General features: G+C 47.8%; 1 protein-coding gene across 2 annotated transcripts in view; it reads left to right on the forward strand.

Annotated features, from left to right (window-relative positions):
* C10H17orf75 (chromosome 10 C17orf75 homolog) overlaps positions 1-15,784 on the forward strand; it is a 41,002-nt gene that overhangs the window by 5,674 nt on the left and 19,544 nt on the right. Inside the window, exons 2-3 of one of the 2 annotated variants that reach the window (XM_033960845.1) lie at positions 9,819-9,893; positions 13,192-13,317. In XM_033960845.1, the coding sequence (XP_033816736.1) occupies positions 9,819-9,893; positions 13,192-13,317 (201 nt within the window). The remainder of the gene's footprint in view (positions 1-9,818; positions 9,894-13,191; positions 13,318-15,784) is intronic. The other variant, XM_033960846.1, reaches the window with a different exon arrangement.

A 15,784-nucleotide genomic window follows, 5' to 3' on the forward strand; every position in this document is an offset into this window, starting at 1 on the left:
TAGGAGTCGAAAGCACTCGTAAAGAGATGGGCTTTTAACTGGGCCTTGAACACTGCCAGAGATGGAGCCCACCTTAGGGATTTGGGCAGCTTGTTCCAAGCTTACGGCGCAGCAAAGCAGAAGGGACAGAGTCTAGAGTTGGCAGTTGAAGAGAAGGGCACAGATAGAGGGACTTACCAGCTGAGCGGAGCTCAAGGAGGGGGGGGAGGGAGATAAGTGAAGAGAGATAGTGAGGGGCAGCTGAGTGAGTGCATTTGTAAGTCAGTAAAAATGTTTAAAAATGGCATTAGTGTGCCGTACTCAGGAGCAACGAGCTGATTGCATAAAATCTGTTTTGGTCCTTGGGACCTGGGTTGGCCACTGTTGGAAACAGGATGCTGGGCTTGATGGACCTTTGGTCTGTTTCAGTGTGGCAACTCTTATGTTCTCATTTTAGCACAGCTTAGTAAAAGAGCCCTTATGTTTTCTGTCTTTTAACCAGTTGCTTCTTATCCCATGCTTTTTAAAAGACTGTCAAAAGCTTTCTAAGAATTAAGGGTATGTGGTTTAGTGGTTAGAACTACTGCCTCAGCACTTTGAGGTTGTGACTGAGTAGAGAATGACACGGGGACAATTTTTTCCCCATCCCCGCAGGAAGTCAATTTCCCCAACCTGTCCCCATAAGTTTTGTCCCTGTCCCATTCCTGTAAGCTCTGCCTTAACTGCATAAGCCTCAAACACTTATGATTTTAAAGTGTTTGAGGCTTGGGCAGATGAGGACGGAGCTTAGGCATTGGTGGAATGAGGCATTATGACATCACAATTTGCGCTCTAGAATGTTACAACTTATGATATTAAAGTGTTTGAGACTTGTGCAGATGAGGACAGAGCTTAGGAATTGGTGGAATGAGGCATTACGACATCACAATCTGAGCTCTATAATGTTGCTACTTAGGATTTTAAAGGACGGAGCTTAGGCATTGGAGGAATGAGGCATTATGACATCACAATCTGAGCTCTAAAATGTTGCAACTTATGATTTTAAAGTGTTTGAGGCTTGTGCCGATGAGGACAGAGCTTAGGAATTGGTGGAATGAGGCATTACGACATCACTATCTGAGCTCTATAATGTTGCTACTTATGATTTTAAAGTGTTTGAGGCTTGTGCAGGTGAGGACGGAGCTTGGGCATTGGTGGAATGAGGCATTATGACATCACTATCTGAGCTCTATAATGTTGCTACTTATGATTTTAAAGTGTTTGAGGCTTGTGCAGGTGAGGACGGAGCTTGGGCATTGGTGGAATGAGGCATTATGACATCACTATCTGAGCTCTATAATGTTGCTACTTATGATTTTAAAGTGTTTGAGGCTTGTGCAGGTGAGGACGGAGCTTGGGCATTGGTGGAATGAGGCATTATGACATCACAATCTGAGCTCTATAATGTTGCTACTTATGATTTTAAAGTGTTTGAGGCTTGTGCAGGTGAGGACGGAGCTTGGGCATTGGTGGAATGAGGCATTATGACATCACAATCTGATGGTACTTATGATTTTAAAGTGTTTGAGGACGGAAAATGAATTCCCGCAGGGATGGGGAAAAACTTGTCTGTCATTAACTCTGAGTTCAATCCTAACCTGCTCCTTGTGACTCTGGGCAATTCACCTAACTCACCATTGCCCCAGGTACCACAGTTAGATTGTGAGCTGGCAGTGACAGATAGGGAAAATACTTAAGAGGACTTGATTACTATTCAGTGAATTGTAAACTGCTTTGGGTGAATCTCTTCATGAAAAAGTGGTTAATAAATACCCACCTATAGTATCTCCTTGTCTGTGAATTAGAATGTACTGTAACTCTTCTACACTACACCTGATTTAACTTGATTCAATCGATATATATTATCTCCTGTGATATGTATTATCTTCTGTGACATGTATTATCCTCTGTGTTATGTACCATTCTGTTAAATTGTTGTATCATAATTCTTTACCGTTCCTGTAATCTACTCTTATCCTGTAATGTAATTCTACTGGAATTGCCCAGACATCTTCTATATTGTAATCCGCCTAGAACCGCAAGGCACAGGCGGAATAGAAATCCCTAATGTAATGTAATGTAATGTAAATCCCAATAAATAGATCAATTCTCTCACCTTTTTCCATGCCTTCAAATGCATTATATTTTGTGGACGCGTTAGCCTTTAGCGCGCACTAAAATGGCTAGCGTGCCTTAGTAAAAGGACCCCCTAAGTGCATGGTTTCTAACACAAGCACAAATTTACTCTTTAATACAGTATTCCATAGCAAAGCAGCAGATGAATCCAGAGACTAGTGGGTATAGCTCACATCGACCAGCAGGTGGAGATAGAGAACTGATTAACAGTTGGCCTTAAAGCCTGGTGTTCCTTCTGTTGATTCAGTTTTGCTCTATCTCCCAGCAGGGTTGGAGCTATCCTTCTAGCTCCTGGTCTCTGCCTGCTGCAGGATAGATTGAAGTGGTGTTCCGTTAGGATTCCTCTGTTGAGACTAGTTCTCTTCAGTAGGTGGGGGTGCCTGGCTGTTTGGTGCCGGCTTTGGGAGGTACACCTGGGCCCTCCCAGGTCCCTGCTCCACCCTCCCCTCCGTTGGATAGAGGGGTTCCTTTCCAGGTGCAGGAGTGGCTGGCTTCTTCATTCCAGTTTAAAAAAAAAAAAAAAGGGAGGCCTTCCTGCTTGTACTGAGCCGTGCTGTGCTTCACTCGGCATGCAGTACATTTACCAATGATTGCCTGGCTTCGGGGGTAAGCGGCTGACCGGGTGAGTGTTTTCTTTTCCTTCCTCGAGTGTGGTCGCGTTTTCCCGGGTGCCGGGCGTCTTGGGGGGCGGAGTCATCATTCAGCGGCGTTCGCCGCGTGTGTAAAAAAAAAAAAAAAAAAAAAAAAAACGCGTCTGAGCTGTTTTGTCAGGCCGAGGGGGGATGGCTGCAGAAGCTGGTCAGCTGTGTTCGCGCTGTGGGAAGCGCCGAACACGGTCGGGTCTTTGCTCTGCCGGGTGCTTGGAAGCACCGGCAGACGACCCGTTTTTGGCGGCTTGCGAGGCGGCCATGTCCCGGGTGCGGGAGTCTTGCGCAATGTCCCCGCCGCTCGGAGCCGATGCAGGGTTACTGCAGGACTCGGCCACGGATGACAAGAGTGAGGCGGCGGGGGAACAGGCGAGAGCGCTGGAGGCCGGCGCGGCCCCTCCCCTCGGCTCGGAGCAGGGCGGGGGAGTGCCTCTTAGCTGGGGTGCATTTTCGCCCGAATTTGTGATGTTGCTCCATCAGGCATTTAAATTACAGCGCTCGCAGCCTACCCAGCCGGGGCTGGGGGCCGGGCGGTCCCTTGCGGTACCCTCTACCTCTACGGGGGGGGGAGGGGACAGAGGCTAGACCCACGGCAGGGGCAGCAGGTTCCCCGGGGCAGTCGCAGGGGGCTAAGAAGCGCAGGCTAGTGTCTGCGGAGGCGGTGGATATTTTGCCCAGATCTCCTTTCTCCCTGCCTGAGTCGTTGGAGGAAGGGGAGCTGTTGGATTGGGACACGGAGAGTGTCCCGGGTAGGGAGGGGGATGACCCTACGGCTATCCGGTTGTTCCATAGAGAGGAGCTTTCTTCTTTTATTTCAAAAGCTTTGCAGAGTTTGAACATTGCTCAGGAAGATGCCAAGGGGTCCGGTAACCCCCTGATGGCAGGTACACGGAGGCCGCCTAAGGCCTTTCCGGTCCATGAGGCCATGCAGGAGCTGATCTCGGCGCAATGGGAGGCGCCGGAGGCCAGTTTGCGGGTGGCAAGGGCCATGAGGCTCTTGTATCCGGTCGAACCGACCGAACTGGACAGGTTTAGATTGCCTAGGGTGGACGCTCTGGTGGCAGCAGTGACTAAGAGAACTACCTTGCCGGTAGAAGGGGGCGTGACACTTAAGGATGCACAGGATAGAAAGATTGAAGCATCCCTAAAGATGTCCTTTGAAGTGGCTGCAGTTACCTTACAGGCCGCAATCTGCAGTTCTTACGCGGCGCGGGCTTGTCTGCAATGGTCACAAGGGATGACCGATAAATTGCTGGAGTCTGGAGGTACTATCCCTTCGGAACTGGCTGATTTGGAGTCCGGCTTGGCTTATTTGGCGGACTCCTTGTATGATATTATTCGGGCGTCTGCGAAACAGATGTCTCTGTCTGTGGTTTCACGCAGGTCCTTGTGGCTCCGTCATTGGGCGGCCGATGCAGCGTCCAAGCTCCGGCTGGTGAGACTCCCGTTTAAAGGGGGTTTATTGTTTGGAGCGGAGTTGGATAAACTGGTAAAGGATTTTGGGGATACCAAAACGCAGCGTTTACCGGAGGACAGGGCTAGGCCCCCGGTAAGGGCCGCATCGTCTAGACCGCGTTTCCGGGATGTTAGGCGGGCCAGGGCTGGTAAACCTTTTTCCAGGTCTGCATCTGGCCCGTTCTCTGCTTCGAGACCTCGGTTTCAGCAGATAAATTCCTTTCGTACGGCGAGACCCTCTTCAGGGCAGTCAGCCCGTACCCCAGCCAGTCGCCCTCCACAATGACGGGGGCTTGGCTCCCTCCGCCCTGCCCTTAGGGGGTCGGCTTTCGGCATTCCGGGCGGAGTGGGCCACTGTCACGTCCGACCAATGGGTGTTGGACATTGTTCACGAAGGGTACAAATTAGAATTCGCCGCTCCCGTCGTAGATTCTTTCTTGGTGTCCCCGTGCCGTGGCGCGGCCAAGGGATCCGAGGTCCGCAGGACACTTCAGGGGCTGCTCGATCTGGGGGCGGTGGTACCGGTGCCCCCGGAAGAGGTAGGCCGCGGTATCTATTCCCTATACTTCATTGTACCAAAGAAGGGGGGGTCCTTCAGACCAGTGCTGGATCTCAAAGGGGTCAACAGATTCCTCAGCGTGCGCCATTTCCGAATGGAAACGGTGCGCTCGGTTATTGCGGCGGTAAGACCAGGAGAGTTCCTCACGTCTCTCGATCTCAAGGAGGCGTACCTCCATATTCCGATATGGCCTCCGCACCAGCGGTATCTGCGGTTTGCGATTCTGGGCCAACATTTTCAGTTTCGGGCAATGCCCTTTGGCCTGGCGACGGCTCCCCGCACGTTTTCCAAAGTCATGGTGGTGGTAGCCGCCTTTCTACGCAAGGAAGGGATTCGGGTACACCCTTACTTGGACGATTGGTTGATCCGCGCCTCATCCCGGCAGGAGAGTTTGTCGGTGACGCAGAGAGTGATCTCTCTCCTTCAGTCGTTGGGGTGGATTGTCAACTTTCCCAAGAGTGTTTTGTCCCCATCGCAGTCTTTGGTGCATCTGGGGGTACGGTTCGATACGGCTCTGGGGAAGGTGTTTCTACCCCGAGATCGGGGGGAGAAATTGCAGGCGCAAATTCGCCTCCTTCTCGGGTCGCCCAGACCTCGAGTTTGGGATTATGTGCAGGTGCTGGGCTCCATGGTGGCGACTCTGGAGGTGGTTCCCTGGGCCCGGAGCCACATGAGACCCTTACAGCAGTCTCTGCTTTCTCGCTGGTCTCCAGCTTCTCTGAACTACAATGTGCGTCTCCAGTGGAGTCAGCGAGCGGCTCACAGCATGCGCTGGTGGCTCCAGGACTTGCATCTTTGGAGGGGCATGCCGTTGGCCACACCGGATTGGGTGGTGGTTACAACGGATGCCAGCCTGCAGGGTTGGGGAGCCCAGTGCATGCACACGTCGGTGCAGGGAAGGTGGTCTTCCCAGGAGGCTCAATGGCCCATAAACTTACTGGAATTAAGAGCGATCCGGTTAGCGCTGCGGGCTTTTCAGGCCCTAGTTCACGACAGACCGACCAGGATCTTTTCGGACAGTGTCACGGCGGTCGCGTATGTCAATTGTCAGGGGGGTACCCGGAGCCCGCAGTTAGCCGAAGAGGCAAGACATTTGTTTCGGTGGGCAGAGGGGCATGTTCCGCTTCTGTCGGCGGCACACATTGCAGGGCACGAAAACGTGCAAGCGGACTTCCTCAGCAGAACTCTTCTCGATCCGGGAGAATGGGAGTTGTCGGCTCGAGCGTTCAGCCTGCTAGTCCGTCGATGGGGGTTGCCAGAGATGGATCTCATGGCCTCTTCCCGCAATGCGAAGGTGCCTCGGTTCTTCAGCAGACGCAAGGAACAGGGATCGGAGGGGGTGGACGCATTAGCTCTCCCGTGGCCTCCGAATTCCCTTCTGTATGTATTCCCGCCTTGGCCCATGATAGGGCGGGTGTTGCAACGCATCTCTCGCTTTCGAGGCAGAGTAATCCTGGTGGCTCCGGATTGGCCACGGCGGCCGTGGTACGCGGATCTGATGCTGCTGTCGGTAGGCGAGCAGGTAGCGTTCCAGGTAACTCCGGACTTGCTAACTCAGGGTCCAATATTAATGGAAGATCCGGGCCGCTTTGGTCTTACGGCCTGGTTATTGAAAGGTCACGGCTGAAAAAGAAGGGCTATTCAGAACGGGTGATTTCCACCCTGCTTAAGGCTAAGAGGATTTCTACGTCAGCCTCCTATGCGAGGGTCTGGAGGATCTTTGAGGCATGGTGCGGAAAACACGGAATTACGCCTTTCCATGCTTCTCTGCCGGCTATTCTTGCGTTCCTGCAGGAGGGCGTAGAGAAAGGGTTAGCATATAACTCTTTAAAGGTTCAGGTATCGGCCATTGCCTGTTACAGGGGCCGGGTGGCTCGCTCGGCTCTCGCATCGCAGCCGGACGTGGTACGTTTCCTCAAGGGGGTTCATCATATCCGGCCGCCGGTTAAGCGAATTTGTCCAACTTGGAACCTTAAACTCGTCCTTGGGAAATTGCAGGGGGCACCTTTTGAGCCCCTGTCAGCGGCCACTTTGAAAGATGTCACACTAAAAACAGTTTTTTTGGTGGCGATGGCTTCAGCAAGGCGAGTATCGGAGCTGCAAGCGCTTTCTTGCAGGGAACCCTTTTTGCGTTTCTCGGAGACTGGGGTGACGGTGCGTACGGTGCCGTCCTTCCTGCCTAAGATTATTTCGTCCTTTCATGTGAACCAGAGTCTGTTCCTGCCATCCTTCAGGAAGGAGGATTGGGGGAAGCGCTTTTTGTCGGTACGGCTCCTGGATGTCCGCCGTATGCTTCTCCATTATTTGGAGGTGACGAATGATTTTCGCCGGTCGGACCATCTCTTTGTCGCGTTCGCGGGTAAAAACAAAGGGATGGCGGCGTCTAAAGCGTCCATTGCGCGTTGGGTCAAGGACACTATTGCTTCGGCGTATGTGTTGTCAGGGAAGAAGGTACCGGAGCACCTTCATGCTCATTCCACTCGGGCTTTGGCTACATCTTGGGCGGAGTCCGGGGGGATGTCATTAGAGGAGATTTGCCGGGCGGCCACTTGGTCGTCAGGGAATACTTTTTCAAAGCATTATCGGTTAGATGTAGCGGCCCGTTCAGAGGCGAGTTTTGGCGCGGCAGTGCTGGCAGAGGCGGCATTGGCGTCCCACCCAGTTTGAGTTTGCTTTGCTACATCCCACTAGTCTCTGGATTCATCTGCTGCTTTGCTATGGAAGGTAAAATTATGGTCATACCTGTTAATTTTCTTTCCTTTAGAAGCAGCAGATGAATCCAGAGCCCCTCCCCAAGTGCACGGGCTGTGTGTAGGGTGTTTAGGTCATTAGGTTAGCCGGGGCTATGGTTGGTAAGTGTATTATTTCATGACTGAAAAAAAAAAAAAAAAAAACAAGAAACGAAAAAAGAGAAAATATCAATGGTATTCAGAAGAGAAAGACACATTTTTTACTGGAATGGAGTTTGTGGCTGCTCATTCTCCTTTCGGGATGCTTGGGCAAAGTGCATAACTGAATCAACAGAAGGAACACCAGGCTTTAAGGCCAACTGTTAATCAGTTCTCTATCTCCACCTGCTGGTCGATGTGAGCTATACCCACTAGTCTCTGGATTCATCTGCTGCTTCTAAAGGAAAGAAAATTAACAGGTATGACCATAATTTTACCATCTAATGGCATTCAAATTATCGCCTTGTTAAAAAGCGGTATTTTCAGAAAAAAAAACCAACAACTCAACCCAGCACATGATGCAGAGGTCATAGTCAGCTGTTTGCTGCTGAAGAGCAAAAAATGTCTCCCTTCCTGTCAGTACATTAACAATGATTGGTTCACACACTGACAGGGAAGGAGATGGTTGGCTGCTTTTTTTTTTTTTTTAACCATTGTCTTCCTCCTGGTTGCATCTACCCCACCCCCATGTACCTTGATGTTGCATCCTGGGAAGCATTCTGGGTGGAGTCATTCTGCAAAATACAGTACCAGAATTTTTCATTTGTTTGTCTCTGCCCAGATTACCAAATAAGGAGGAACTGCCTAAAGCTTAGAGCAGCAGTCTGGAAACCATGGAAGCTAGGGTTCAAATCCCACTGTAGTTCCTTGCAATCTTGGGCAAATCCCTCTATTTAACTCTTTATTGCCTTAGGTACAAAGTTAGATTGTGAGCCCCCCTAGGGACAGGGAAATACCTACAGTACCTTGAATGTAACACATCTTGAACTGTAATTTGAAAAAGGTATGTATAATAAAAGATATAAAAAAATGTATAAAATAATAAAAATGGGATCTTTTAAAAGCAAATATTGATGTTTGTCTTTTTCTGTAGCTTATTTTCTCAGGCTATTAGTCCTGGATTCTCTAACTGGCACCAATTTGTTTTATTTATTTTTTTTTTTTTTTGGGGGGGGGGGGATTGCCTACTCAGTAAAACAAAACAAAACACCATTTAAATGACTTTTTTAACTGAGTTTTAAGGTGCCTGAAAAAATGGTGCTGAAATCATGCCTCTGTGGGCGCTTTAAACTGCCTAATGCCACTGTGTGCATGGCTAACGCTGGAAGTGGCATTAGGCGGCCTAAGGCACCTACAGAGGTACAATTCACATCAAAGTTAGGCGCCAGAAATGTAGGCCTGGAAAACCCTGCCTACATTTCCAGCACCTAGTTTTGCCGGAGGCACGATTCTATACCTGGCACCACCGTGTGATTGACACACGATTGGTGGCCGCCGACAAGAGAGACAGTTACAGAATCTGGGCCTTAACCCTTTCAGGACCATAAGGATCGTAGGCCAATTTTTGTGGTTTTGACGACATTTTTATGGTAAAAAGGGCTTGCAGATGCCAAAAAATTGATTTTTTTTGTGAAATATCATTATTTTTTTTAAAAAAAATCACACTTCTGGCTTATGGACAGTGTGGCAAGTGAATCTTCTCGTCAATCTAGCAACGACGCTAATGAATGAATGTCGGAACCAGTTTGTTTACATAAAGGCAGTATCATATGGAATCCGTACATATCAAATTTAGAACTGTAGACTATCCCAATCAAAATTTATAGGATTTTAAAGTTATGGGACAAATATGTCCCTTGGTCCTGAAAGGGCTAATGTCTGTACAGATTTTGCAGTCTGGTCTGAAACTGAGGCACAAATTTTAATTGAAAGTCTTTGCAAGTTTGGAGACCTAATACGATGAATGTTGATGTAGGAGTTAGCAGATTGAGGTCTAGAATTATTTTATGGGAGAGAAAATATTAAATATCAGGTTATTTTATGAGAATGGTAAGCAAGCGGTATTTATTTTGTATTTGTGATTTTATTGTGGATGTAGGTTATAAGGGGTATATCTTGAATTGCATTTACTTTTACGGTATCTTGCTGTGATGGGCTGCATCACATTTGCCACATGGGAATCATTACTCTGGCTTTGTAAAAGAGGCTCTTTGCAATTAAATAAAATTATTAACAACAAATAACATTAATGTTAATATGATACCTGATTTCCAGATGCTTGCAACAGGAAGCTGACAGTGATGATGGAAGTCCAGCAACAGCTGAAACTCTGTCTTTGGAAGATTTCAGGTAAAAAAATAATAAATAAATAAAAAAATATATATATATAATATGGCTGTCATCATGTGACTGGGCAGAGTGGTAACACCCGTCACATATCCACCCCCAGGAATATACCTTCTTTTTCTATCAGGCATTTTATTCACTCTTTCTGCACAATACTGCAGCCTGGTTGCAGCTGCTACAAATATCTGCTATTTCTCCTATACAAAATATTTATCAGAGTCATACTCAGTACAGGCATTAGTGCCTCAAACCTCTGCGCATAACCAAGTTTATTTACTAGTAATCTTCATTCTTTTTAGCAGTAAGTTATAGCCATATTCAACCACATCCTACTTGGAATTTCATATCTCTCATTAAATCATTGCCTTTTAGTTACTCATCTCCTGAATAGCAACAGCTTCCAGTGTCCTAACCCAGTGCAAAATCCATAGCCTGAAAATCACCATAGGTGTCTGTCAGATGCAACAAATAAGGAAAAATTTTCTAGCTGTTTTCTCCAACTAGGTACCACCCTTTTCAAGGACATTCTTTCAGAACCTGACCATGAACTTTTAATACCACCTTTGATTCATCTGCCTCAAAAGTATTTTGACTTGAAATATAAAGGATACAGGCTCCAGACCATCAACCTACTCAGCCCTTTATATACTTATGATAAAAAAAAATAAATAAATAAGTTCAACAGGGTTCTTCCAGGTACAGAGACAAGTCTCCTGGACTCCCCTATCAAGAGCATCTACTAAAGAACTATGGGCTCCTTTTTCTAAACGGTGGTAGAGGTTTCTACTGTAAGTCAGCCAAGTAAATGCTTCAACGTTCAAAGGAATACTATGAGCGTCGGAGCATTTAACTTGCTGGCTTGTGGTAGAAATCTCTACTGCCGTTTAGTAAAACCCAGTGTATATTAGCTCTTAGAATACTAGGAAGTCACTACCAAGAGCTTCACTATCAATATTCAATTCTCCTTTAATTTGATAGTCAACTAGAACACCTCGGGCCATGGATAGAATGCTATGCTTTCTTTAATACAGATTATCAAATACCTATGGAACTATTACACAGCTATTACAGAGATTCAATATGATTAACAGTCTGTTCAGATACCCAAAAGGGTAGTTTAACTCGAACCACATTTTAAGTTTCCAAGTTTATAAAAAATTTGATTTACCGCCTAATCAGGATTCTAGGCAATGTACATTATTAATAATAAAGAGTTACATAAAACGTGAGTAGTATGGGGTGGGACAGTGGAGTGGGCAGACTTGATGGGCTATAGCCCTTTTCTGCCGTCATCTTTCTATGTTTCTATTACTAAATTAATAAAATCAGATATTACATAAAATACATATAGACAGACTAAATTAATAAAAGCAGACCTGATGGGGTAATTCGTTTAACAGACAGACCAATTAAGACGAACTGGAATGATAGGAAAAAAGGGAGGACCTACAATCTTGAAAGGAAAGAACAGTTGAAGGGAGAAACATAAGGGGGGGGGAAGGAAGGCACAAGTGAATTATTGCTTAGTCTTTAGAAGGACATTAAGGCCCGGATTCTGTATAGGACGGCCCAGGAGAGGCGTCCTATACAGAATCGGACCTACACTAAACCTCGATTCTGTAACCGGCGTCCATGTTACGGACGCCGGTTACAGAATCAGGTTAGAGTAGATGCGGCCGCTACACTTATCGTGGCAAGGGATCTCCATGCCGTGATAAGTATAGTGGCCGTCTGTCCGATTGCCGGCAGGAGGGTGCCCAAACCCTCCTGCCGGAAGATGCCTCCCCCCCCCGGGACAATACCGATCACCGGCAGGAGGGTGCCCAATCCCTCCTACCGAAAGACGTCCCCCCCCCCCGCGCTTAGTCAATCAGGCCTTAGGCTTAGTGAGGATGGGCGGACCCGCTATGCCTAATGCCTGATTGGCTTTAGGCTTCGAGGGATGGGCCGGGAATGGGCGGGCCCACCTCATTTCGACGAGGCGAGCCTGCCGGCTGGACGGGCAAGACTCGTCTGGCCAACAATTAAAGGTTAGTTTGGTGGGGGGGAGGTTTGGGGGCTGTTAGCGGGGGGGGCGTCTTCCGGCAGGAGGGATTGGGCACCCTCCTGCCGGCAATCGGACAGGCGGCCACGGCCTCTATACTTATAGCGGCAGAGAGATCCCTTGCCGCGATAAGTATAGCGGCCGCGTCTACTTACAATGTAGACCAGCATTTTGCTGGCCTACATTGTAAGCGTCTCTTCCTCTACTAGGGAGATGCGTAGGGCCGCCTAGGTTCCCTTAGGCGAGTTTAGGCATCTTGCGGGCCTCCCTAGGCTTCCGGAGGCGCCTTCAATATAGGCGGCCTGCCTCGGGAGCATTTTTTTAAAAAACGTGCATCCCGATTGGCTGATTAGACAGCTGTAGGACGCCTACAGCTGCCTAAAATCGGGACGCACTTTGTAGAATCAGGGCCTAAGAGTCCAAAGGCATCAGCGAAGAGGAGAGCTTTTAGTTTGGACTTAAAATAGTTTAGAGTCAAAACAGTAGGATATCTTTTTCAATACTAATAGCTTACCCTCTATCTCCACCAGTTTCAGCCATCATTGCAACTTCCAGGAAACCTTCCACTCAGCACTCCAACTTATTTTCAGCTGGACTCATTTCGCAGTCTTGTGTATCCATCATTCACTGAATCTGATTACTTCCCTTCTACCACTATCTTCTACACCTCTTCCAACTCTAGTCTTACCACTACTTCAGTCAGAGTTCATCAGTGCCATTGGGGCTTTCCATACATCATTACACAGAAAGCCGTTGTGGCCTAGATTCTCGTAACAGCATCCTGAAGTTATACAGCAGTAGGCATCCTACCGCCATCTAACCAATCAGGATGCACAATAAAAAAAAATATATATTGATGTGGCAAAAGGCACCTACGTTGAAGGCGCATTCGCACACCTACAGAAGCGCCTGAGGCTGGCTTGGGCATGGTTTATACCAGACATGGCCTTAGATGACCCTAGGTGCTTTCATAGGCGCAGGGAAATCACGGTAGGCCTGAAGGTGTGGAGGCAGGGCCGTGGGCGCTGAGTGCTGGTTTGGGGGTGGTTAGTAGCGGCTGAGGGGGTAAGACTCGATATAAACTGGGACTCCCATTTTATTCAAACAGCTTCTGTATTATTAAAAATCTGTTTTTAATATCTGACTTACTAATCACTTTGGGCTTCTTTGAGGTGTTGGTTATTGAGCTGGATGCAGTGCTACAGGTAAATTTATTGATTTTATATATATTAACTTTTTTTTCTATTTGTGTTAAAGCCTTTCCTTGATAGACACTAACTTACCAGCTGAAGGTGAGCCTGGACTACGCAGCTTTATTGCTAAACGCCTTAGTAAAGGAGCACTTTTTGAAGGGATGGGGAATGTTGCCTCTGTGGAGCTAAGGTAAGAGTTTTTTGTCTTAGCTCCTCTTTCATCTCTCCACTCCTCTCATTGGGTAAGTCTCTCTTATCTGTACCCGTTTCCTCTACGGCCAACTCCAGACTCTATCCCTTCTACTGCCTGGAACAAACTGCCTTTCTCGGTACGTTAAGCTCTGTCTCTGGCAGTGTTCAAATCCAGATTCAAAGCCCACTTCTTTGACGCTGCTTTCAATTCCAAAACTCCACCCCCACCTGCTAAACACCAGTATCTCTGTAATGTAATGTAATGTAATTTATTTCTTATATACCGCTACATCCGTTAGGTTCTAAGCGGTTTACAGAAAATATACATTAAGATTAGAAATAAGAAAGGTACTTGAAAAATTCCCTTACTGTCCCGAAGGCTCACAATCTAACTAAAGTACCTGGAGGGTAATAGAGAAGTGAAAAGTAGAGTTAGAGGAAAAATAAAAATAAAATAAACATTTTAACAAGACAGCATTGATCTAAATACTTTGGAAGGTAGAAGAGAGGAGAGAAAGGAATAGAAGCAGAAGGGGGAACCGTTGAACAGTAGAATTCTGGAGAAATTTAAATGATAGAAATAGAACAAAACAAAGACAAAAGGCAAAACAATAGATAAGATTAAAGATAAATCAGATAAATCATAAGCTGGAAAGAAAAATAAAAATAAAACTTTGTCTTCAATCCACGGTTTCAGCGTCATTGATGAAGTGGAGCAAGTAAGTTTAGGAGGAGCGATGACGTTTCCAGAAAAAGGGCTTCTTCAGGGAAGAGACTTGGCTGACAGTCCCAGGATGCCTATGTCTCCTCCTCTGCGATGGTCTCCTATCCATGTATTCCTTCCCAGACACACTGCCCGTGCCCCAGCCGCTCCAAGGAGGCTGCCCCAGATGAGGCTCACGGTGATTGCAGGATTTTCTCCTCTGCGGGAAAGCCGCCCGGAGCTGATAGTCGGTGTGTGCTGGCGCCGCTGGAGCTGGGGCTGACAGGGGACCCCTGCCCTGCTTTTCGGGCAAGCAATGATCAAACCGTCGCCGCCGAAGCCAGGTATGCAGGAGATAGGCGGAGGTGGCGAAAAGCACTGCACCGACCACGGGGTGCTGAAGCCGGATATTGGGGGTGAGGCGGAGCTTCCCCATACCAAGGGATAGGCCATTTCCTGTCTCAGGCAGTTCGCTGAAGCTAGCGCTTCCTAGGCCCCCGCTGCCGCAGCTTGGCAGGTGACTCCCGGTGAGCTTCAGAAAGATCTTGGTTGTGGCTTGCAGATAGGCAACGGCGGCGGACGATGACGGCGGCAACACAACTGTTCAGCCCCAGCCTACCGCTGTGTTCGGGTCTCAGCCCCAGCTCGCCACGGTTCAGGCGACCGAAGTCCCTCGGTCCCTGCTGTTGCTGCGGAGAATGACCCACCACCAAAACCCCAGTCGCCACCAACCTCGACCACAGGAGAGGGCCACCCCGACTGTTGAATGCGTGTCAAACCGTTAAGAAAAGACAGCGGGTTCCAAATTTAAAACAAGATCAACAAAAATTAGAAAAGAATGTTACAGGAGTATAAATGTATAAATGCAGATAAGAAAACCAAATTAAATAAAAGAAACCATCAAAACATAACACAAACAAAGAAAAACGGCGGGAGGCACCACAATAGCAACCTAACCCGGCGCCATCTTAAAAAAAAAAAAAAATTCCCCCACCTGAGCACTGTGTATTGATGTACCTTCTTTCCCAGTTTATCTGTCTTGAGTAGATTGTAAGCTCTTTTGAGCAGAGACTGTCTCTTCTGTGTTTTCATGTACAGCAGCACTGCGTATGTCTGGTAGCGCTATAGAAATGATTAGAAGTAGTAGTAGTTGACTTATATCACATGTAATGTTCATCATATGAAACTTGCTGGAAAAAATTCATTATATAATTTTTGTAACACTGCAGCTAAAAACAATGCAACATCCTTGTCATGTTATTACCGTGTTTCCCCGAAAATAAGCCCTGGCAGGATTTTCGGGTTAGGTCTTAATATAACCTACCCCAAAAATAAGCCCTAGTCCTGGGATTCGCTGACAGTTCCCCTTCCATCCCTCCCATCCCTTGTGCAGCAGAACCCTTGAGTGAGCACCCGCCCCCCACCGCGCAGCTGAACCCCCATCCGGACCCTGTCGACCGCGAGCAAGCCCTAGTACATACCTCCCTAAGCTGTGTCAGGCTGGCAGCACTCTAAACAAGCTGCTTCAGCCTTGCGTACCATGTTACTGATGACGCGTTCACAGTCAACGTTGTTCTGATGGGAGGGAGGGAAGGATGGGGGTTCGGCGGCCGGGAGGGGGGGGTGCTCGCTCAAAGGTTCTGCTGCACAAGGGATGGAAGGGAATCTAGGAAAGGGTCCTGCTGCACAAGGGATGGTAGGGAGGGGAGGAAAGATGCACATGTGGGGAAGAAAAAGGAAAGAGGAAGAATTGGGGTGAAGG

The sequence above is a fragment of the Geotrypetes seraphini genome, chromosome 10, assembly GCF_902459505.1.
Source record: "Geotrypetes seraphini chromosome 10, aGeoSer1.1, whole genome shotgun sequence".
Classification (NCBI taxonomy): Eukaryota; Metazoa; Chordata; class Amphibia; order Gymnophiona; family Dermophiidae; genus Geotrypetes; species Geotrypetes seraphini.